The 25,751-nt window shown below is 39.3% G+C and overlaps 1 protein-coding gene across 1 annotated transcript in view; it reads left to right on the top strand.

The window, feature by feature from the left end:
- The window catches only part of FCHSD2 (FCH and double SH3 domains 2), a 3,469,714-nt gene that overhangs the window by 3,022,692 nt on the left and 421,271 nt on the right, over window positions 1–25,751 (top strand). The window contains exon 13 of the mRNA XM_044071145.1: window positions 24,650–24,805. Within this exon, the coding sequence (XP_043927080.1) occupies window positions 24,650–24,805 (156 nt within the window). The remainder of the gene's footprint in view (window positions 1–24,649; window positions 24,806–25,751) is intronic.

The raw sequence follows: 25,751 nt of genomic DNA, 5'->3' as shown, positions 1-25,751 counted from the left end.
CTGCCAAGCCTCTCAAACACAGGTACATATTTGAACAGACTCAGGGAAAAGTAGGTAAAAGTGAGGTACACGTTTAAAATATTAGAGACATTAAGTTGAGACTTTGAGAGAACCAGAGCATATGGATTAATACACCTTTTCTGAAGTACAAGCAGTGTCTAACTCTTACTTATTGTCATTATTCATTAAGTGCAACTCCCCACCTTTCTGCCTAACGTCAGTATTTTCAGAGGGATTCAGAGGGACACAGCTAAAATTTGTTTCAAAATCAGGGACATCCCTAAAAATTAGTCACAGTTGAGAAGTATGGCCTCTGCCCTAATCAGATATGCCATTGTTTGTCCTGCTATGATACTGTGTGAGGGTTGTAAATTGCTACTTTAACATTATTTCCTGCTGGAATGGCTGTTTCTCTTATCACAGTCATGTAATGCAATTCCATAACAACTGCTGGTAAAGATCCACAGAACAAGATTTGTGTTATGGCATTCCTATTTTTCCTTTACATTCACTCATTTTGATGCATGATATATTTATTTCAGCACCAACTTGTATGTCTACCATGGCTTAGTGGTATTTCATGCAGTCTAGTGTGTACAAGGTCCGAGGTTCGAGACTGACAGAGGTGTTTTATTTTGCTGCTGAGCAGAACAAGGGCCCTGACATACAGAGTGACTAAGGCACTTTTAAGCAGGTTTGCATGGGTTTGCGCAATGCTTAGCTAAGCGGACATTTGCGCAAACCTGCTAACTACTGCTTAATGGTGCTTACTCCTGCTAACCCCCGCACTCATTTCTTTGAAAGAAAAAGAAAATGGGGAGATAGGAAAGTGGTGAAAAAGGGGCACAAAGAGGGAAAGACAGTAGGGAAAACAGCTCGGGATGTGCAGGACGGTGTAGGGAAGGTCCATAGCTGCCCATTTCTTTAACAGCAACAGCTGTGCATATGCAATAAATTTGGAGGGAAATATGAAACCTTCATCCCCTGTGAGAGGGGTGAGGACAACAAAGTATGTTGCACTGCCATTTAAATATCAGTTTGTGTGTCCAGTGGACATGTGTGCAAAATGGGCAGCTATGTATGGGATGTAATTTTTTTTGGGGAACAGATTGCCCTTTTTTTTTCAGGTGAGAGTTGAATGTGAAGTAGGGGAAGTAGGTATATTTGGGGAGGTAAACAGACAAGACAAACAAGACGTATACAGGGGCGGAATATGACACATGGTGAGTTAACACCATTGACGGGGAAGGATGTTTGGAAATCGCAAGCCCATGAGCCCACAGATGGCAACAGTGGAACTGAAATCCCCACCCATGGGTAGTCACCACTGCACCTTCACAGCCCAGAGGCTGGCTTTGCTGGGGGCTGCGTAGGAGGGGCAGGCTCACCTGTGAGTTGTGCCACTCGTGCCTGAAGCTGGCGTAGAGGATCAGCGATAGAATGCTCGATCTCCCTACGCACCACAGCCCGGACCGTTCGGAGGGTGATAGGTGGCCCTCCTCCACTCACGCTTGCACGGGGGGGAACGAGCCCCATCCCCTGCAGTGCTTCCACCTGAAGGTGGCACAGGGCCAACGGAGGAGGAGGTCCCAGGCTGGGCACCGGACCTGCTGGTGCCAGGTGCCATCGCCAGCTGAGGTGGGACAGGTGGGTCTGCTGGGACCGGCTTTCCCATACGTTCTATGTTTAGGAGGATTTAATGAAAATATGGGTTAGTAACAGTCAACAGCATTCCCAATTAGTTATAACAGCATGCAGAAGTATTCCCATTAACCCAACACACCAGAGTTCCAACAGTTGAACAGCAAGCATGACACATGCATATGTAGAACAACAGTGGACATTACAACAGCATGCAGGTTTAATTGATGGCAACAGGCCACCAAATATTGTGGTATTTGAACAGGGCACATGCATCGAAATAAATGCAGATATTTATAAACCAATAGGACATATGTCCCAACAAATGTTTTGAGATTAGACATACCCATTGAGGTGTGGAATTGCATTTTTTTATGTACAGACAGTAGGGTGGAAAATGATAGCTCCATTAACAACTTATATATCCTTCTAGTTTACAGTACATTCCTATTAACTGCAGTTATGTGTCCCCTACATGTATTATTACACTACCCAATTGTCCTTAAATTGTGAAATGGGTTTTGCTAGATCTTTATATACATGGGCTGTATCTGACATACAAACTGTCCGGGATGCAGATGTTACTGCTACCTATTTTGTGAGTTGCTCAGACACACTACTGCTGAGATGGTACACTGACAGCTCTACTTTCCTATACTTATCTAGGTATGTTTAGGTGAAATTATCAGTTATATGTTAACAGCTCCCTACATTTCTGCCAGCACAATGACATTTCTGGGGAACTGCTACTCATGTGCCAGATTAACCTGTACATGCTGGATATGAACCAACAGTTGAGGACTGTAAATATGCTTAAAAGCTACTGGCACTCCCTTCATCCACTTAATATGGGCCTACCCAACTGTGTGTTAACAGCGCTTAATACAACAATACTATTTCTATAATGCAAGAGTACAACATATCAAAGAAAATGACACAGACACATTCCAGGAATTATACCTTTATTAAAGACTTAAAACTTTTCTAGAGGCTCTCTCATTTATTTTATATAACAGTACATGCAGAATAATTATTAGAGAATTATTATACCTTTATTTATTGTGTTAAAACACTTTTTTCAGGCTCTCTCATTTATTTTACATAACACTACAAGCAGATTAATTACTAACCTGCCTGGTGGCGCAGCCTTAGCATCCTATCTACATAGGCTTGCTGATTTGCAGCACGGACACCTGCAGCTGTGAAGTAAATGAAGTGATATTGAGACATACCTATCCATAGTATACACTAGAATATAAATTCTTACATACTTAATTCCATAGCTACTTACTCAGTAGTGGGGCATTTTCCATCCCATGGGCCTCCTGGATCCACTGGTCCAGTTGATCCGCCTTGCATCTCTTCAGGTATGCGTGGTGGTGTCTGACTTGCTCACCAGTTCGAGGGACACCTGTGGCATTGGTGAGTTCATGAGCTAGACGGTCCCAGGCTTCCACTTTATATTGGGTGCCCTGGTACTGGCCCCACAGGAGTCTATCCTCATGATTATGGACAAGGAGCCATTGACTCCTCAATGCCCCAACGTTGTGCTCGAAAACAAGAGCCTTCTCCAGCACTGGCCATTGCTGCCTGCAGATGGGAGCTATAACCAGTTATGGCAAGTATTCCCACCTATGGAGCTTAAATATGCATCATTTCCTGCACTTATTTGTGATTGGCCAGTTTTGAAAAAACTCAGCTGAAAGCACACCTGCTTAGCAATGGGTAAACTTCCATTGATATGTATGTGTGTGTTGAAAGTGCATGCTTATGAAAAAGCTGTCATGGCTTAGTGGTTCAGTACTGTGATTATGGTGCACAGTATCCCGGTTCGAGGCCTGTCATTGCTTTTTATTTTACTACTGGCCAGTGTGGCTGTGTTTTACTGACTTTGCTCAACTTTGCCTGACGTTGCTCCATGTTGCTCAGGGTTGCTGTACATTGCTCGAAGTTGCGCTGGTTAGCGCAGAGCGCAACTCCGCGCAATTTGCGATAGTTGGTGCGATGTGCGGCTACGCGCAAAACCATTGTGCTAGTTAAAGCAGTGCTCAGCTACGAGCAATTACATTTAAATATGCGTAATACTGGTAAACTTTGCTTAGCAGTGCTTCACATTGCTTAAGATACATTATTTATACATCCATCAGTATGCATAACCATTTCACCTTCTTATATATATATATATATATATATATATATATAAAAAATTTGTTCACTACTACATAAGCCATTTCAATGCTTTTTACTAAAATTTAAATGATAGATGTAGGAATTATTTTTATATACAGATTTCCAACAGAAAATAGAAAGGGGAGTGGTGGGACTCGAACCGGGAATGCCTCCTCTTTGTGGGAAGGCTCTACCACTACACTATCGCTGTTTTTCTTAATTTGCATATAGGTTTCTTATTATCCTCTTCAATGTCTAAACTGCTAACTGTAGCTAAGCAATGGGCAAACCCGCGCAAATACGGGCAGCTATATCGGGAATAATAAAAAAAAAATAAATAAAAGTTTTACCTTTTATAATTGTACAGGGTTTAGAATGTGGGGGAGTGTAGTGTTGGGTATGTACACATTTGAGCGGACTCGCTCATGTAAGTTGACATTTCCCGATTGAGAGACTTGCAGGGGCGTGGATTTTTGGACTGCTCGGCAGTCTTGCACACCCCCTGCACTCGTGCACGCTCCATGTCAGCCTTAGAGTTGAGGCAGCGCGCCCTCATTAATATGCATGGAGCGCTACCGTCTTACTCTTAGACTGGCATTTCCGTCTAAGACTAATCTAGTCTTACACGGAGGATTAGTGAATCCTGGGGGCTGTCTTTTCTAAGATAAATTAATGAAACTGCCTTCACACTGTTCCTACATCAATTTGTGTTTCAGACTGAGGCTGCTTAGGTTGGGTCCTTGGACAGTATTAAAAATGTAATTATGGAGTGCATCTTCGTGCAGGCTACGTAGACAACAATCGTGTTAGAAATTGTTTGTTTAAAAACACGTTCACTGAAAATACTCAAAACACAATCACAAGCACAGGCCTAAACAAAGTAGCTTGCACATAGACAGGACACCCATAACCCAACCCTTGCTTCTAACCACATCGCAGATTCCTGGTCTGATCTTATGGTTGCCAGTATTTACACACCATAGAATGGCATTCAACCAACTTCCCTTCACTTCATTGTCACATTTTACCAAATTAAATTTGATAAAATGGACTTGATTAATTGGTCTTTAGTAGTGTTGTTTCTCAGCCACGCAGCTTCCCATGGGCTACACAGTCCATCAGCCATCTCAAACTGCTAAGCTGTAATGTATTTGCCATGGCAATCTCATTGGCTTTGAAACTAGCCTTATTCCCAGTCTCTACCCTCTACTAGATATGGCATTCATTCATTCATCAGTGCCTACTTTTCAGCATGAGGAGTGGATTTCTGTTTTCTGTTTGACCTTCAGTCCTTGTATGTAATTCAGCCAGTGATGTCCTCTGCAGGAAAAGCATAGCTACATACAATGTATTTTCACAGTAGCTCCCCACTTCTTTTTTTCTACACTCAAAAGGCAGGTGCAGAAATAATTTTGAACAAAAGCACAAATCAGAGACAACTTTTAAATATTGACATTGTTCAGTTAGTTAAGACCAAGGAAATATGTGTTACTATACTCAATCTGAAGAAAACAATGTGTGTAACTGTAGTGGCTGACATTTATTGTCCTGTCAAAAAAAAAAATCACAAACTTTGAGGAATAGAACAAAATTTTAAAGCAAAGGCATTTTGATTTCTACTGTTGTGGAGACATGCGTGAATGGGCGTACCTTCGTTGAAGGTTGTGCGTCAGGGTTGGTAACTCGGCATGTAAAAATCAACTACCAATCATTAGCGGACCTGAGTTCCGCTGTGGCGAGCCCTAACCAGGAAAAGCCGAAAGACAAAGTGTCTGTTTTGAACAAAAAAAGCATAATTGTAGTGACATTATTAAATGCAAAACAAAAAAACTCCACTCCCTACAAACTCTGCTCACCCTAGAGAAGGCCGACATCTGTGCAGTCACTGAGACATGGTCTAAAGCCACAGAGAGCACACTAGCAGTGCAAGGATGTAATGCCTTCCACACCATTAGACGAGGTACTACACAGACAGGAACTAAAAGTGGAGGTGTCTCAATTTACATCAAATATAAATATACCTAAGGTCTGGTCAAACAAGACAGTGCACTTGAGCTTTTTTCCATGTTCAAATCACCATAGGAAAAATCCCATACCACTTCTTTGCAAGATATAGGTCCCCCTCTATGACCCAGGAAACCCATAACATGTTTTTAAACTTATTGGAAAGAGTCACCATCCAACCCAATACCATATTCATGGGCGACTTTAATTACCCCACTGTTAACTGTGAATCATATAAAACACAAAATATACATGCACAGGAATTTGTGGATTTTGTAAACACAAACTCCCTGGACTAGATTGCCAATACACCAACCAGGGATGCAAACATACTGGATATGGCCATAATTAATATGGGAGAGTGCTGCACACCTCCTAGTGTAATGCTTTCTCTGGTATGGTCAGACCACAAAATGGTGGCCCCAGCTAACCCTGGAATATTCAGGAACCACTGTAAGGCTAACTTTCTACTATTAAGTGCTAACCTGGCAAAATTTTAAGCCCTCTAAACCCTGAGAACACTGCTGCCTGTGCAGAACTGTTCACAGACAACCTATACAACCATGTTAATAGCTGCATAGAGGAAGCTGTACCCACCAGGCAAAAGTACAGAACTAACTGAAAAAAAACAAGCCACCCTGGTAGAATCACGACATCAGTAGATAACAGAAGGAAGAAAATCATGACAAAAATTAAGAGATGTAGCACCCAGCAAAATAAAAGTACTCTCATCAAACTAAACAAACAACTCAGAGGACAAATAAAGTCTACCAAAGCTAAAATTTGAGGAAAATTTGGCCTCCCAGGCTGACCATCACAAAGCATTCTTTAGCTATGTCCGCATCCTGAAAGGCAATACACAATTGTGTGCAGAGCTCAATGTTAATGTAACTACTTATATTGAGCCAGAAGTTATAATAAACCTATTGGCCAATAAACCAGCTTTACCCCCCTCTCTCCCCCCTCAACATTCCCTCAGGAAATGCCATCAAATATGACTCCCCCTGCTATCACTAGGAAACAGGTCCTTAATGCTCTCTCTAAGGCCAACAACACTGTATCTATGGACCCAGACAATATGATGCCTTCTAAATAGCACAATACAAGACCTATCAGGCCATCTGGAGTTGCTGTTTAACTGTACCCTCCAAACAGGCTTCATGTCTCATGACTGGAGAATAGCAACAATAAGACCTCTGCATAACGGTTGCCTTCTAAAGACCCTAGAACTTACAGACCCATAAGTCTCACTAGTCCCATATGCAAAGCTATGGAAAGAATTACCATGAAATGAGATCAGTAATGACATAGGAAACCTTCAGAGTCTGGGCCCAACACAGTTTGGCTTCATCAAGGGCAGGTCATGCCAACTCAACCAGTGAGCTTCTTTGAGAAGGTCACCAAAGCAGTGGATGAGGGCAAAACAGTTCACACTGCCTACCTTGACCTGGTCAAAGAATCTGACACAGTACCCCACTGGGGCATTGTTGACAAACTCAGCAGATTAGGTATAAACCCTTATGTCACCTGGTGGATAGCCAGCTGGCTTTCAGACATGACCCAAGAAATTAGAATTGAAGTCCACCTCTACAAAGACACTAGTCACAAGTGGAGTCCCTTGGGTATCAGTCCTGAGACCGCTCTTTTTTAGTATTTACTTATCTGAAATCAAGGCCAATATCAGTGGCCTCTGACTGACTAAATTTGCAGATGTTGTCAATATGATAGTCACTGAGTTAGATGACTCCCCAAAGGACATTATTATGCATTTTTCTGGCACTTAGTTTTAGTCCATATTGTCCAGGAAGGGCGCTGACACAGACAAATAACTGGTATAAACCATGGACTAAAATTAAATGCCAAAAAATACATAATAATGTCCTTTGGGAAGTCATCCACCCCAGTGACTATCATATTGACAACACATCCCTAAGAGTTGACCCAGTAGTCAGGGACTTGGAGACACACACACAGTGATCTAGCCTTTGAACATCACGTGTCTACAGTAGTGAGAAAATCATTCTATGTTGTGCAACTTCTAAACAAATGTATGGCTTCTTGGACCAAGGAAGTCATTATTCCACTGTATTTGGCATTTATCAGACCTATCATGTAGGGCAACTCTTCCTTTGGTATGTACCTAACCAGTCACATCCAATAACTGGAACATCCACAGAGATTCCTCACAAAAAGAATGCAGGGTTTAGGTAACATGTTTTATGCAGACCACCTCAAGGCCCTGTCCCTGTATTCTGCCTCCTACAGGCTATTGATGGGAGATCTATGCCTGGCATACAAGGCATTGTCATACCCCACCCTGATGGACCTCCTGCATGTCCGCAAAACAAAGAAAAACAAAAATAGAAAGATAACTACTAAAGGTTGCTCACACCAAAGTAGTCATTAGAAAAATGCAAATGTGAGCATACCACCAAAGCTAGCCAAGAAATAAATAGTCCAAAAGGTGTTTTTATTCCAAGGATTAGCGCTTTTGCGGAGTTACCGTTTCATCAGATCCAAAACAAGAATGATAAAATCACAAAACACATTCCATATAAAAGGAGAAAAAAGGGAATGCAACCAATCAACAATTTGCATTAATAAAGCAATTAGCAAAGATCACTGCCTCTTAATTAAGGCTGGTCTTAGAGGAATACCGGAGTTTAAGCCTAGAGGCCTGTGTGCCTGTAGAGATATAATCCATTTAACTTCAAGCATTTCCACTTCATTGTTAACATTACCTCTCCTGTTGCTAAGTACTACTAGTTGTAAGACCCTAAAATGAAAAACATTATGTCCTATTGAAGCTGCATGACTAGCTAATGCATTAGTAAGAACCCTATTACAAATATTGCGTAGTTCTCTTAACTGTCGTGTAGTTTTTCCCACGTAAAAACACTTACATGCATAGCAGTTGGCTAAATAAACTAAGCTCTTACTCCTGCTTGTAGTCATAAATTTAGGCGAGAAGACGTCCATTCACTGGATGAGTAAGTTGAACATCTAAGGAAATGGAGGCACAGGCTTTACAGGTACCACAAGGAAAAGTACCCCTGTTTAATACTGACTCTATAGTCTGGCATTTAGGTCCATGACATAATAGCCTGTTAATGTTCATATTGTTCATAAAAACAAAATCTGGACATTCTCCTACAATCCGCCCCACTTTATTGTCAGCTGTCAGAATAGGCCAATTCCTTCTAATAACTTCACAAAATTGCTGCATATTACTTGACAATGTAAACAATACATTGTGCTTATTGATGCATTGTCTAGGATGGTTATATCTGCACACACCTGAGAAATATGGAGCTCCTCTGTTGCCTCTCTGAGTGGCCACTTCAGAGTACATGTTTTCTACTTGTCCCCTCCGGTAACCTCTAGTGAGGAAACCCTCATGTAAGTTACTCATCATCTCATTCATTGTATCTTCATTCGTGCAGAAACAAGATATCCTTATAAATTGCCCCTTGACTATGTTAGAAAAAATATGGGTGGGGTGCATGCTGGATATGTGCAAGACACTGTTCCTCCAGCAGGGTTTCCTGTATAGCTTGGTTTCCAATTTACCTTGTATATTCTTTTAGATGGTAACATTCAGGAAATCAGTAGTAATCATGGAATAATTTACAGTAAACTTCAAAAACATGGATGTAGCTTCTAAGTAGGTAATGAACTCATAAAGTTCATCTACTCCACCCGCCCAGAGCAAAAAAAAAATGATCCACGAACCTCACATAATGTTTGATAAAAGTGCTAAATGGATTATTATTAAAAACATGTCCCTGTTCCCACTGTGCCAACACCAAATTGGCATAGCTGTAGGCACAGGGGGTACCCATGGCCACACTAAGTTTCTGTAAGAAATACTGATTTTCAAACAAGAATACATTATTATTTAAAATCAGATCTAGCAAAGTACATATTACAGTAATCACGTTATGATTGTAGTCACTGTGATGTGATAAAAAAAGCATGATAAGATCAATCCCTTCAGAATTAGGGATCACTGTGAACAAAGTTTTAATATCTAAAGTAACCAACATAACGTTGGTGAAATCTAAATCACTAACTGATTCAAACAAGTTGGAAAGAAAATGTTGAGTGTCTCTAAGAACTGATGGATCCTTCAATAACAATGGCTTTAACTTATCTTCCACAAAAGCAGAGAGTGGCTCTGTTAACCAGTTGCTTCCAGAAACAATTGGGCGCATTGCTGGACAGTGTAGGCTCTTAAGAATTTTCGGCAAACCATGCATTGTAGGGATCAGTGGATGTTCAACCAAAAGATATTCATAAGTGCCAATATCTATGAGACCACACATAAGCAAATCGTATGGATCATTACGTACCACATGACTATGCCTATGTCCCTAGAACTAATGTGCAAATAAGTACTCGAATCATCAAGCATATTATTCATCAGTAACAAATAATCATTTCTCTTTAGGACAACCACTCCCCCTCCTTTGTCAGCAGGTCTAATAGTTATTAAAGTTTCAGTCTGTAGTTGCTGCAATGCGATCATTTCATAATTTTCAAAACAAACAGCACCAGAATTACCCATTCTAAAGATTTAAAGCTTGCCTGTGATTTAAATAAGGCCTGCTGGAGAAACATTTATGTATCCCAGAGACAACCTCTTCTCTGGAAAAGGCTACCCACCCAGGTGAGGCAGAGTTCCTCCCTAACTCAATTTAAGACCCTCAGTAACACTCACTAACACTCTTCAAGAGAAACCTTGATGAGTAGATGGGTAACAGAAATTACACCCCTGGGATCACTTCATTGGCTCTGCTTGACAGAGGCTAAGTTAATTAATCAGTGGTGCAGCAAAATACGACACACTCTGGTTAGGCTTATAAATGCCCTCGGGCAGATAGCCTAGTACCTACCTATCAACCTAAGTGTAACTTGGAGAATTGGATGGAGAAGAGGAAATTCATCCCTGGTTTGGCACCTATATGTCTAATGGACACAGGCAGCCTGTAAATGCTTTATCTCCCAAGCCCTGGTTACACATATCAAGAGTAGGAGAATTTGTCAGAGATTTGAGATGTATGCTTAGACTTAAAAAAGCCTTTGTGGTCATTAGCTTAGTAAACACCTATAACACCTATGAACTAAAAAAAAATGTTATGTGCTCACCATAACATTCCATGTGTGTTGTCCATCTTTGCCTTTATTCTTACCAGGTTGGGTTCTGAGACGATCCTTGGATCCATCTCAGCCTTTATATTCAAGCTCAAAGTCTTCTGCCAGCTCGTGGCTAAACCCTATCCCAGCATGCACTATAACCTTCCCCAGATCTTGTTTGTTCTTATAAAGAGTGAGTCATAGAAAAAAGACCAGGGTCAGTAGAAGAAGGTCAGAGATTCAGGTCCTCCAATTGCATAGACTTGGTCTTTCAGGAATCAGAAGGATAGAAGGGGAAGGAGGGTTGGATGTAAGAATGAAGGTGAAGATGGACAACACACATGGAATGTTATGGTGAGTACAAACTTCTTTATGTGATGTTGTACTATCTCGCCTTCATTCTTACCAGGTTGGGACAGCATCCCTAGCACTTATCATCTTGGGTAGCTCAAGGGAGAATATTCCTCAGAATCATGGACCCAACAGAGGGCCTATTCCTGGAGGCCAAATCAACTTTGTAATGAATGATAAAGGTATATGGTTTTGCCCATTTTGCTGCTGCACAAATGGTATCAATTGGTAATCTAGCAAGAAACGCTGAAGAGGTTGCAGTAGCTCTTGTGGAGTGGGCTTTAACTCTTCCTGGAAGATCCTTATTCTGAGACTTGTAGATAAAAGTTTTGCAATCTGAAAGCCATTTTGAAAGTGTCACCTTGGAGATGGGAGAACCTTTCTTTGAATCTGAAAAGGAAATGAATAGTTGATCAGATTTTCTGAAATTTTTAGTTCTGTGTAAATAAAAATGTAATTGTCTATGCACATCTAGTTGATGCAACATATATACAACCTTATTCTCATAATTTGGGAAGAAAACTCACAGCTCTGTTGTTTGGTTCATATTTGACTCTGATGATATTTTGGGTAAAAAGGAAGGATTTGTTCATAAGGACACCCTGTTCTTAAGGAAAAGTAAGTATGGGGGTTTTATAGACAAGGCTTGCAACTCTGATACTCTTCTAGCCAAGATGATTGCTACTAATAGCATTGTTTTCTAAGTTAAAAATTTGAGTTTGCAAGATGATGCTGGTTCAAAAGGGGGGAATATTAAAAGAGATAAGACAAAATTTAAGTCCCATGGAGTTGGAGGATCTTTCATAGGCAGTCTTAACAACAAAGTACCTCTAAGAAAGGCTTTGCATAGCCTATGACACATAATGTTTAGCCTAATTCACCAAGATGGAAACTGGATATTGCTACTAGCTGAACTCTAATGGTAGCTGCAGCTGCATCCTCACTGAAAAATTTCACTAGGATTTCTAGAATGGAATCAACTGGGGAAGAAAAGGGATAAATGTGGTTATGAGAGGCCCATAAGGAGAATCTTTTCAACTTGCTCTTGTATATCTTTCTTCTTGAAGCCTTATGAGAAGTAATTAGGATGTGCTTTGCTGAAGAAGATAGATTTTTAAACCTAGCTATAGTTGGAATTGGAGCAGCCAAGCTGTCAGTTTGAGGGTCTGAAGGGATGGGTGGAGCATTCTTGACACATGAGTCAGTAGGTCTGGAACCGGGCCCAGAATTCAAGGCTCCTCCCGAAGATGAGGCCACAGGAAGGAGAACCAGATTTGACAAGGCCAGTATGGGGCAACGAGTATCAAGTCCCTTCCCAAGCAATTGGCTTTCTGAAGTACTTTGGGAATTAGCGGGAAAAGAGGAAAAGCATAGAGGAGACCTGAGGGCCAATCGTGAACAAGTGCATCCCTTGGTGACTCCCCCGGAGAGTGGATAAGGGCAAAGTAGCTGCTGCATTTGGCATTCATGGATGCCACAAAAAGGTCATAGCATGGCTGTCCCCATTTGCGAAAAATCTTTTCCCTACTTCTTGTTTCGGAGACCACTCATGATTCATCAGAATTGCTCTGCTGAGTTTGTCCACTATCATGTTGGATTTCCCCGGGATGTGAATTGCAATCAGAAAATGTTGGGAGGAGGTTGCCCACTGTCATACTCTCAGGGCCTCTCAACAAAGGGGGTAAGATCTGGTTCCTCCTTGTTTGTTTCTGTACCACACAACTGACATGTTGTCTGTCTGTATTGCAATAGTTCCCAGCAGAAGAGTCCTGGAATGCTTGCAGTGCTAGAAGCACCACTCTCATCTCTCGGACATTGATGTGCAAGTGAGCCTCGTGATCCTGCTAGGTGCCTTGGACTGTTTTTCTCAGTTAATGCCCCCTCCCTGTCTGAGAGACATCCATGGTCACTGTGGCCAGTGGTTGGGGGAGAACAAATGGTCGACCTAGAGTTACTTGAGTGGAGTAAAGCCACTAACGAAGGTTCTTCTTGCAAGTTTCTGTTAGTAATATCTTGTGAGATATTGTAGGTCTTGCATGGACCACTGAGTGGATAGCAACCACTGTAGAATTCTCATGTGCAAACGTGCTAGTGGGATCAGAATTATTGATGCTGCCATGATTCCTAGGACTTTTAGAACGATACTTACTTGTACTTTCTTCTTTCCTAGAAGGTATGAAACTTGGTGTCTTAGAACTTGAATTCTTTCTGTAGGGAGTCTGGCAACAATGTTTGTTGAGTCTAATTCTGCCCCAATGCAAACCACATTCTGAGAAGGCAGTAAGGCAGATTTTTTGTAGTTTATTGTAATGCCTAGGTGAGAGTAAGGTTGTGTCTTTCACTTGTATTAGTAGATGCCTGGTCATGGCAGTTAGAAGCCAGTCATCTAAGTATGGAAATACCAGGAATCCTAGCTGTCTCAAGTGAGCCACGACTACTGACATACATTTGGTGAACACTCTGGGGGCTGTAGTGAGGCCAAAGGGCAGAGTCCGAAACTAGTAATGATTGGTTCCCAGCCAAAAGTGCTGGTGTCTCCTGGATCTCTTGTCCATTTTTATGTGATAGTACGCATCCTGGAGATTTATAGAGCACATCCAATTGTCTTTTCCAAAGAATGAGAGTATTGACTGCAGTGTCACCATCCGGAACTTGGTCTTTTGTATTAATTTGTTTAGAATGCTGAGATCCACAATTGGTCTCCAGTCCCCTGTTTTCTTTGTCACTAAAAAGAATCTTGAGTAAGTTCTGGATCTTATTTGGTCTGCAGGGAATGCTTGTATGACTCTATTTGTCTAGCAAGTTTTGAATTTCTACAGTTGCTTGTTCCTTTTGACTGGGTGGAACGTCCGGAAACATTTTTATCTTTGGAACAGGAAGGGAAAAGGGTATGATGTAACTGCTGGATATGATGCTTTGTACCCATTTGTCTTTTGTTATTCGTTGCCATGTTTTTGGGTACAAAGATAAGTGGCTTCCAACTGCCTCCAGAGATGGACAGACAGGCTTCCTTTTAGGAATGCTGAAAGGGCTTGCTAAATAAAGAATCTCTGTTGCTCTGATTCTGTGGGCCCCTTCTGCCACATGGTCATTGTCTTCCATTATTACTTCCCTCTCTGCCCCTGGAAGAAGATTCACCATGTGTGTCTTGGAAAGATCTCTGAGATTTTTGGAACCACATTTTACCACTTTTCTGATTTTTGGGATAAGGTCTGGTAGGCATGGAAAAATGGACTCCTACAGCAGACAGAGTCTTTCCTTCCTTTTCACATCTGGTTAGTGTGGCCTTGACTTTGAGCCCAAATAAAGATGAGCCATTGAAAGAGGCATTCACAAAGGAAGATTTAAAGGGCTCCGCAAAGTCACATAAGCGCATCCAAGAATGTCTCCTTAGGGAAATTCCAGAACCCGCTGCTCTACTTGCTCCATCCACTGCATAAGAGATGAGTTTAATGAAGGTGTTGGCAACTGAGTTTAAGGTAGAGAGCTGAGAGCACACTTTGTCTGAGACTCCTTCAGCTACTGAACCTTGGAGAGTATCTCCTAGCTCTTTCAGGAGGTCTCTCTGCAACCTAGTAAAATGAGTAAGGTAATTCAGCGATCTGAGGGAAAAAGTTGCTGAAGAAAAAAATGCACTTTCCATATCTGTCCATTGTCTGAGACTACTTGTTCGGTGGATGGACAGAATATGATATCTCTGAGAGCTCCTTCTTGGTTGCTGCTGCCACAGCCAAAGCATCTACTGGGACTCCCTTGGTCAGAAAAGCCTTGTCTGAAGAGGATGTAATATATTTGTTTGGCCTCCTAGGAACAGATTCCACTGAGTCTGGGGCTCCCACTTCTTTGGTGAAACTATGTCCATAAGTTCATTGAAAGGAGGAGACACCCAAGAAGTAGAAGAGTGAGATCTGAAAGTTGTCAGGTAGACAGACTCCTCAGCTGAAGGGTTGGTGGACTTCCAGCCTCCTTTCTGTTTTTACATTTCAAGGATGTCTCCAAAGGGGACATCATCATCAGGAGATGACTGTGGGGACCCTTTAGCTTCATCGAGGTCTGTATCAGAAGTGATGGACTCCTCTGGGTAGTCTAGATGCTTCCTCTTGCATAGCCTCTTCCGAAGGCCTCCTCAGAGGGGTACCCTGGGGAGGTTTTGGAAGAGTGGGGGGTACCCTGTGGGGCATCCTGAGGCCCAGGATGTCTGCATTCCTGTGACTGCAGGGGTATAGAGGCAGCCACCGGGACCTTTGGGGGAAGAACATCTGGAGATGACAGCGGAGCCATCTGTGGAGACAGCACTCACCTTATAACCTCGAAAGCCCCTCATCCCTGGTCCGAGGAAATCCCTGGATCCGAAGAAACCGAGGAACTCCCTGGAACCAAAGACAACTGGCCCGAGGCTGAGGTAGGAGCAGAGCTCAACTGTGCCGAGGCCCCAAAATGCATAGTCAGATCTGACAACTGTCCGATCCGACTTGCTTCCCCAAACCCGACTGGAGAGCGTTGGCTCTTAGACTCCTGGAGTTCTGATGGAGCCGAGAAAGTCAGAGCCATGGATGGATCTGTAGATCCCGTAGTAGGTCTCGGATCCGAGGGTTCCACTACAAACAGCTCTGGTTCTTCTGACTCCGAAGCCAGGGGTTGGATTGAAGGAGGTATTAGAACATAAGAGATGAATGTGGTAGGATTGGAAACCGTGAGTGTCGGATCCAACTATAATTTAGCCAGTGCCAGAGCCCTCAGCGGCCTCTGTACCACCCGATCCACGTCATCATCAGAAAGACTCCTAGAAGACTGAGTCAAGAGGGTAGGAGACTTGAACCTTTGTAGCATGGGTGATCTGAGAGTGGGGGAGAATGGCTCCAAGGTAGGAGACCGGCTGCGTAATTCGAACTTAATTGGCACCGAGGTAGATGGTGTCAGAGCAGATGTGGATTTCTTGGGTCCGATAAGCTTTGGATCCGGAGAGGATATTTTTGCCAACTTTTTTGATTGTTCTGATAAAGATGAAGAGGAGGATCTCTTCCCATTCATGTCAGACTTGTCAGATTTAGTTGTTGGAGAAGTATCCTTTTTATATAAACCCGGACCTTCTTCTAAATCCTCTGAGAAGGGGATTTTTAATAATGCGCAACAAAAACAAAAAAGAATCACTGTTCCGAAAACCAACCAAACAGTACTAAAACCAGAACAGATCGAAGAAGGCACAAATCCTTAACAGCGCACTATGCTTTAATGAACAACGACTTTTCAGTCCATCAAAAGGGAAAATACATAAAGCGACTCTTCAGTCCACCAGTAAAACGCATCACATTAACGCAATTCAACACACACTGCGTTTTCGTTTTGAAGAACTTCATCAGATGGAGACAAATGCATATCTAAAACACACCCAATTTATACACTTCAAATTAATTAATTAAGACATTTAATTAAGACAAAAAAACAGTCCTCCTATACATTTAAAGGGCTAAAACCTATAATGCATTCAGCAAATAAATAAGGTACATTTTAAAAAATGCATCAAATGCTTAATTCTCTAACTTAAAACAGCAATAATTTAATACTTGAATATTAAAATATCATTAATAAAATAACTATCAGATGTATTCATTAATAAATTAAATAGTACTAAATAATACTAACACCATTCACTGTTCAAACTTCATAAAACTAAATAAGTCATAAATATTGAACATTTCAAACATATAATACCTAATATTGGGATGAACTATTTTCACCTACATATATAGATAGACTAATATTATTTAAAAATCTAAAGCTTTGCTGATCTCAGCTTTAGCACAGGTGCCAAAGAGATGGCATCATTCAGCCCTGGGAATTTATTAGCATCCAAAAAAGTTGCCACAATAATTCTTTATATTCAATTGAAGTTTCCCATGGGTCACCCCTTACATCCTTTTCTACCACTTCCAGTACAAAAAAACTAAATTTTGCTTCATGGCAACTTAATTTGTGTCTGTACAAAGCATTATTGGTACATTTTATTTTAATCTCATAGTAATGCTCATATATTCTATTTTTTAACTTTCTTTCCGATTTTCCTATATAAAATGCATCACAATGGTCACACAACCCTAAATATACAATCCCAGAGGTATCACAATTAGCAAAATGTCTACTCTGTATCAACCTATCCCTACTAGCTATAAAGATGGTATCCTTTGTACAGATATAGGGGCATTGGGAACATCTTCCACATTTGAATGTTCCTATTTTTCCTTCCCTAACTTTTTTCATATCATATTTGCCTTCTAATATGGTCTTTAAACTTTTGCCCCTTCTATATGTACATTTCAAAGGTTCTTCAAAGATACATTTAAGGTCTGAAATCTGTCCAAACCTATTCCATTCTTCTTCCAGAATCTTCTTAATTTTGGGTGCACTACCATTGTAATCCACTACAAAATTACCTGCGCCTTGATAAAAATTCTTATTGAGCTTTGTCTCATTCAAATCTCTTTTCACCCCTAAAATAGGTTTAAATTGATCATGTCTTGCTCCCCTGACCTCCCTCTCTATCATTTCTATGAGGTCATTGGGGTAGCCTCTATCTATAAACATATTATACAAAATAATACACTCATCATCAAAGTCACTCTCTCTAGTTGTCATACGGCTTCCCCTCACATATTGCCCCTTTATTATACCTTTTTTCTGATGGTAGGGGTGTGCACTATTAAATGCCAAATACGAATTAGAGAATGTTTCCTTTCTAAAAATCTTTGAATAAAAGATATCATCACCCTTACCTATCGTGATATCTAAATAATTTAAGAAATTCCTATCCTTTTTATAAGTAAATTTAAAAAATTCAGTGGATTCTGAAATATTTTTAAAAAATTCATCTTGTGGACCAATCCATAAAAAACACATATCGTCCAGAAAGCGCTTATAAAACTTCCAATTGTGAGCATATTTTGAATTAATAATATATTTGTCCTCTCATGCTGATAAAATAATATTAACATATGTGGGGGCACATCTTGCCCCCATCCCTACACCCTGAATTTGCTTAAAAAACTCTCCTTCATAGTGAATAAAATTATTGTTTAGCACTAAATCCATCAATGTTAAAATAAGATAAAAATCATTATTATTGAAACTACCATATTTTATAAGAGCTTCTTCAAACCACATCATCCCTTCATCATGTGGTATAGATGAAAACAAATCCACTATGTCAGTAGTAATAAAAAATAATCTTTTCATCATAAATGTCTTGTGTTATATTTCACAACAAATCCCAGGAATCTTTAACGGTCCCCTGCCCTCCTAATGATAGGGCCTTCAGTTTTACATCTAACCATCTAGCCAAAGGTGCAGTGACTGAGCCCTCTAATGTAACTATGGGTCTCAATGGGGGATTTTCCACAGCTTTATGAACTTTTGGTAACCCAAAAATAGTGGGAACCTTAGGTTTTTCAACATGAAGGAACTTAAAAGTTTCAACATCTATTGAGCCTTCCAAAAGTAAATCATTTAATACCACATATATCTTCCTATTGCCAATATTAATTTCATTAATGGAGGCTCTTACATATTTATCTGAATCACCCAATATTTCCATAATTTTAGCTTCATGTAAAATGTTGTCCATAATAACAGAGCCTCCACCTTTATCTGGTTTCATGACTCATACCGTGGTGTCCTCCCTTATATCCCTTAATATACTGTATTCTTCCTTGGTAAGATTATATGTGACTTTATTCTTTGAAAGCTCAACTAAGTTTGTTCTCCATTAAAACTTCAAAGTTTTTTAATTGTGGGTGTAAGGGTGGATTATACATACTCTTCCTTCTCAATATTACATCATTCTGACTAAAATTATTATGTCCCTGAAATAATAATTCCAAGTTTTTCTTCCTTAAAAATAATTTAAGGTCTATAAGAACTTTACTAATGTCAGCCTTCACATTTGGGACAAATTTAAGACCTTTTGATGGAAGGGAGAAGTGCACTTTGTTTAATTCATAATTACTATAGTTATATATAGTATAGCCTTTATATTTGTTAATACAGCCTTGTGAGATTATAAGATCTGTATTGATAGAATTGCTTAACATATATTCTCCTATCCATTCCACTGCTGGATTTTTTTGTTGTTGTTGCCGTTGTTCTTGCTGCCCCTCACCCCCATATACCCCCCATAATTGTAGTTTTTTTGCTGGTAATTTTTTATTCTCTCCGACCTTCTTAAAGGGGGGTATTCTGTCTGGTCATCCAAATCACCTAACACATCTCCTCTGTGCGGCATATATTCATAATATTAATTCTCTCTCCTATCTGGACCAAAACCATCCTGATTTCTATAAGAAAAATGTCTTGGTTTGGGGTAACTCACTTTATCCTTATATTCTTTAATATCTCTATCTAATTTCCTACTTTTTCTAATATACGCTTTATTTATATTATTTTCAATCTTATGCAGAATTTCATAATACTGTTTCTGACCTTCCTCCACAGAAAATAACAAATCTTCTGTGATTTTCTGATTAATCATTTCAATTTTACTAAATAATGTCTTCATTTCCCTCTCATTTTCTCTTATAATTGCTTTTAAAATTTCAAAACCACAATTATCGAATATATCTAGCAATTCATAATGAAACACACTTCCCTCTTTCACTTTGTTGGGTATTTAAACACTCTCAAGCCCTTAGACACAATTTTTAATCGTAAACATTCTTTTAAGTATGCATTCTCCATTTCAGAATTTTTGTATTTAAAAAGGACATCATCCAGCAATTTAATATTGTAATCATACTTTAACTCATAATCTCCCTCTTGCTGTGAGGGCATTGTATAGTCTTTAAAACAGTATTGTTTTTGTAAAATACTTTTAAAGTCCGTTTTAAATCTCTCACCAGTCTGTTTATGTCCATCCAAAATATTATCTTCATCATTATTAATTCCAACACTCGCAGCATTATCAGTCCTAAAAATCGATGGGACACCCGGGCTGGTATCTCCAGTCACAATAGTTGTATGAGCTTTAGAAATCTTACTACGTACTGCTACCAAGGGTGCTCCTTTTGCGCCATTATCGCGTTTAGGTTTAGATAACATTTCCTGATTTCCCGGAACCCCAGGAGATGATGTCAGCAAAGGCTGACTCGCTGGCGTCAATAATTCAATAAGCTGCGATAGTTGTTGGGATAACATGTCAATCCTTTCAAGTTCCCCGCCCCCCCCGCTGGGGAGCTAGCTTAGAATCTGTAGCCTCTTCTGATGTATATCCACCGTTACACCCACAATTAAAAAACTTTGAAGTTTTAATGGAGAACAAACTTAGAGTTGAGCTTTCAAAGAATAAAATCACATATAATCTTACCAAGGAAGAATACAGTTTATTAAGGGATATAACGGAGGACACCACGGTAAGAGTCATGAAACCAGATAAAGGTGGAGACTCTGTTATTATGGACATTTTATATGAAGCGAAAATTATGGAAATATTGGGTGATTCAGATAAATATGTAAGAGCCTCCTTTAATGAAATTAATATTGGCAATAGGAAGATATATGTGGTATTAAATTATTTACTTTTGGAAGGCTCAATAGATGTTGAAACTTTTAAGTTCCTTCATGTTGAAAAACCTAAGGTTCCCACTATTTTTGGGGTACCAAAAGTTCATAAAGCTGTGGAAAATCCCCCATTGAGACCCATAGTTACATCAGAGGGCTCAGTCACTGCACCTTTGGCTAGATGGTTAGATGTAAAACTGAAGGCCCTATCATTAGGAGGGCAGGGGACCGTTAAAGATTCCTGGGATTTGTTGCGAAATATAACACAAGACATTTATGATGAAAAGATTATTTTTATTACTATTGACATAGTGGATTTGTTTTCATCTATACCACACGATGAAGGGATGATGTGGTTTGAAGAAGCTCTTATAAAATATGGTAGTTTCAATAATAATGATTTTTATCTTATTTTAACATTGATGGATTTAGTGCTAAACAATAATTTTATTCACTATGAAGGAGAGTTCTTTAAGCAAATTCAGGGTGTAGGGATGGGGGCAAGATGTGCCCCCACATATGTTAATATTATTTTATCAGCCTGGGAGGACAAATATATTATTAATTCAAAATATGCTCATAATTGGAAGTTTTATAAGCGCTTTCTGGACGATATGTGTTTTTTATGGATTGGTACAGAAGATACATTTTTAGAATTTTTTAAATATATTTCAGAATCCACTGAATTTTTAAAATTTACTTATAAAAAGGATAGGAATTTCTTAAATTATTTAGATATCACGATAGGTAAGGGTGATGATATATTTTATTCAAAGATTTTTAGAAAGGAAACATTCTCTAATTCGTATTTGGCATTTAATAGTGCAGACCCCTACCATCAGAAAAAAGGTATAATAAAGGGGCAATATGTGAGAGGAAGCCGTATGACAACTAGCGAGAGTGACTTTGATGATGAGTGTATTATTTTGTATAATATGTTTATAGATAGAGGCTACCCCAATGTCCTCATAGAAATGATAGAGAGGGAGGTCAGGGGAGCAAGACATGATAAATTTAAACCTATTTTAGGGGTGAAAAGAGATTTGAATGAGACAAAGCTCAATAAGAATTTTTATGAAGGCGAAGGGATTTTTGTAGTGGATTACAATGGTAGTGCACCCAAAATTAAGAAGATTCTAGAAGAAGAATGGAATAGGCTTGGACAGATTTCAGACCTTAAATGCATCTTTGAAGAACCTTTGAAATGTACAAATAGAAGGGGCAAAAGTTTAAAGACCATATTAGAAGGCAAATATGATATGAAAAAAGTTAGGGAAGGAAAAATAGGAACATTCAAATGTGGAAGATGTTCCCAATGCCCCTATATCTGTACAAAGGATACCATCTTTATAGCTAGTAGGGATGGTTTGATACAGAGTAGACATTTTGCTAATTGTGATACCTCCAGGATTGTATATTTAGGGTTGTGTGACCATTGTGATGCATTTTATATAGGAAAATCGGAAAGAAAGTTAAAAAATAGAATATATGAGCATTACTATGAGATTAAAATAAAATGTACCAATAATGCTTTGTACAGACACAAATTAAGTTGCCATGAAGCAAAATTTAGTTTTTTTGTACTGGAAGTGGTGGAAAAGGATGTAAGGGGTGACCCATGGGAAACTTCATTTGAATATAAAGAATTATTGTGGCAACTTTATTTGGATGCTAATAAATTCCCAGGGCTAAATGATGCCATCTCTTTGGCACCTGTGCTAAAGCTTGAGATCAGCAAAGCTTTAGATTTTTAAATAATATTAGTCTATCTATATATGTAGGTGAAAATAGTTCATCCCAATATTAGGTATTATATGTTTGAAATGTTCACTATTTATGACTTATTTAGTTTTATGAAGTTTGAACAGTGGATGGTGTTAGTATTATTTAGTACTATTTAATTTATTAATGAATACATCTGATAGTTATTTTATTAATGATATTTTAATATTCAAGTATTAAATTATTGCTGTTTTAAGTTAGAGAATTAAGCATTTGATGAGTTTTTTAAAATGTACCTTATTTATTTGCTGAATGCATTATAGGTTTTAGCCCTTTAAATGTATAGGAGGACTGTTTTTTTGTCTTAATTAAATGTCTTAATTAATTTGAAGTGTATAAATTGGGTGAGTTTTAGGTATGCATTTGTCTCCATCTGATGAAGTTCTTCGAAACGAAAACGCAGTGTGTGTTGAATTGCGTTAATGTGATGTGTTTTACTGGTGGACTGAAGAGTCGCTTTATGTATTTTCCCTTTTGATGGACTGAAAAGTCGTTGTTCATTAAAGCATTGTGTGCTGTTAAGGATTTGTGCCTTCTTCAATCTGTTCGGATTTTTAATAATCCTTTTAATATCAATGTGTTTTTCCTCTCCAGGAGCACTCTTTGATTGAAAGCATGACAAATTTAGCAAGACTCCTGGAGATGGACAACCCCAGACAGTAGACACAAAGAGTGTGTCTTTCACTTAAGGGCATCTTTTTACCACAAGCTTCACATTTTTTGAAGCCTAAAGGGTTTGAATCTTTCCTAGATATCTTAAATAGCAAAAAACAAGGAAGTAACAAGTCAGAACAGAATATAATATAGCTTTTTTTTTTTTAAAACTAGACCCTATAAACTAAAAAGGGTCAAATTATACAAAGAAGAGAGAGAAATAAGAGGGAGGCACAGCCCTCTAACTTAGACGGGCTATGCCTGAGAGAGAGAGAAAATAAAAGGATAAGGAAAGCCCTCTAACTTAAACGTGCTAAGAGTAAAACAATTCTCTAACTAAAACTAACTGTTTTTAAAGCGTTAGGAAGGGATAACAAGGCTAAAATGGAAACGATGGCCAACAGCCAAAAACACAGCCACAAAAAATGGAAAAGGATCACACACTGGGCAATAATCTCAAAAAGTTAAATAACCAGCCAAAAAATTAACTTTCCTAAAGTTGGAACAACCATAAAGGAAATACTTAGCCAGAGTTAGCAGAACGAGCACCCGAGCTTGTTTAGTGGCAACCGAGATCTGAGGAAGGTTATAGTGCATGCTGGTATAGGGTATAGCCACGAGCTGGCAGAAGACCTCGAGCGTGACTATAAAGGTCGAGACAGATCCGAGGATCGGATCTGAACCCAATCTGGTAAGAATGAAGGCGAGATAGGACAACATCACGTCTATATTTTTGTAGCTTTGTTTTTGTTTGTGCTGAAGCAACTTTATAAGGAAGAAATGTCATTACAGTAACTGGTCCATTTTACTTTTTTCAAGAGTAACTCAGATAGAGTAAGATGTCTTCAGCTGAAGTGGATTCTGTATGTAGTACTAGGGGCTGTAGTGATGATGAATACTGAAGACAGGCAAGTCTCTTTTTTCCCAGAAGCTCATACTCCAGTGATCTGTTGAGATGCACTGGAATTTGATATGTAGCCATTTCAGTTACCTTAATTATGTCTGTGCCTAGTTTTGTGATGTTATGTTTTATTTCAGTCAGTTTTCTGGTTTAAAGTTTGACATGATGTTTATTAAGTCAGACAGACAAATTATAACTTGGTTTATCTAAAAAACATACTCTGATGTAGCACAGTTTTATATGGCAAGAGTAATCAGTCATTTTGCTGTACTGAGTCTGATTAGTAAGGGATGTTCTGATTTTAAGTATGATCCACTGGTAATCCCCTCATTTCACTGGCACTGGTTTAATTTTTTAATGAAGCATACAAGTAAGTGTTGGTGTTCATCTGAATATTTAATTTGTATTAAAGAAAAATGTGTTCTAAGTGTTTGACTCTCTTCCCCTCTCTTTCTCCTTTTGCAGATAGTGAAGCTGAAAGCAGAGGCACGCTTGGATTTGCTGAGACAAATTGGAGTTTCTGTGGACACATGGGTGAAGAGCGCAATGAATCAGGTGATGGAAGAGCTGGAGAACGAACGTTGGGCAGTCTTCCCTGCAAATTCCAACTCCTCACACTCTGTAAGAGCATCATTCTAAATGAGCTCTTTTACATTACTTTCCCCTTACAAGGTTTTCTTTCCAGTTGGGGGATGACAAACCCTGTATGTTTTTCATTCAAGTTCCAAACTAGACTTACCTATATGTAATATAATATACAGAACGAGTTGCCACTTAGTTATTTAAAGGCCCTTATGCAGCATAGTTATTACTACTTCACATTCCTTCAGTGACATATTAGTTGTCTTCAGAAGGCTGTAAATTTGTTCATAAACTGTGCACTAGCACTGCTTTCAGATGGTTGCACACATGACAGAGCATCATTTACAGCAGTACCAGATTACTGAAAAAGACTGTTGAATCAGTAGTTACCCTTTTAGAATGGGTATGACAGTGACACAGTACCATTTGAGTTCAAGGAATTCCAGGTACTCATCATAGCCCCCCCCCCCCAAAGACCCAGATCAACATGCTCAATGGCACAAAATTTGAAAGCATGTGAAGGGCAAAAACTAAGATGTTTATACAAAGCATTTTTCGATTTTTACATCTGATGTCATAAGTATGCTCGTAAACCCTTTGCTTCAAAGCTCTCTTAGTTTTTCCTACCTAGAACCCCTCACATGAATCACACTTAGCTATAAAGACAATACCTCTAGAGTAACAGGAATATTTATTTACGTGTTTCCCATCCATGTGAAGCAAAGCTCATTTCTAACCGTTTTCAAAGGTTACATGGACCATTGGATGAGAATTGCATATTTACCCCATGGTTTGCCACCTGTGTCCCTAATGGATAGGGACAGCCTACAAACACGATGTATACAAGCCTGTATTGTAATTGTACAGTATCTTGGGGTATTGACACATCAGCATTACTTTAGTAAATTTGCAGTAAGCTTGTCTAGCCCTAAACTGGCTTTTGGCACCATAGCCTAGTAACCACCTGTGAACATTGTAGCACCAT

The sequence above is a fragment of the Protopterus annectens genome, chromosome 5.part0 (genome assembly GCF_019279795.1).
Source record: "Protopterus annectens isolate FY-2018-M chromosome 5.part0, PAN1.0, whole genome shotgun sequence".
Taxonomy (NCBI): Eukaryota; Metazoa; Chordata; order Ceratodontiformes; family Protopteridae; genus Protopterus; species Protopterus annectens.
Note: the sequence above shows the minus strand (reverse complement) of the source record. Positions and strands in the feature narration are given on the sequence as shown.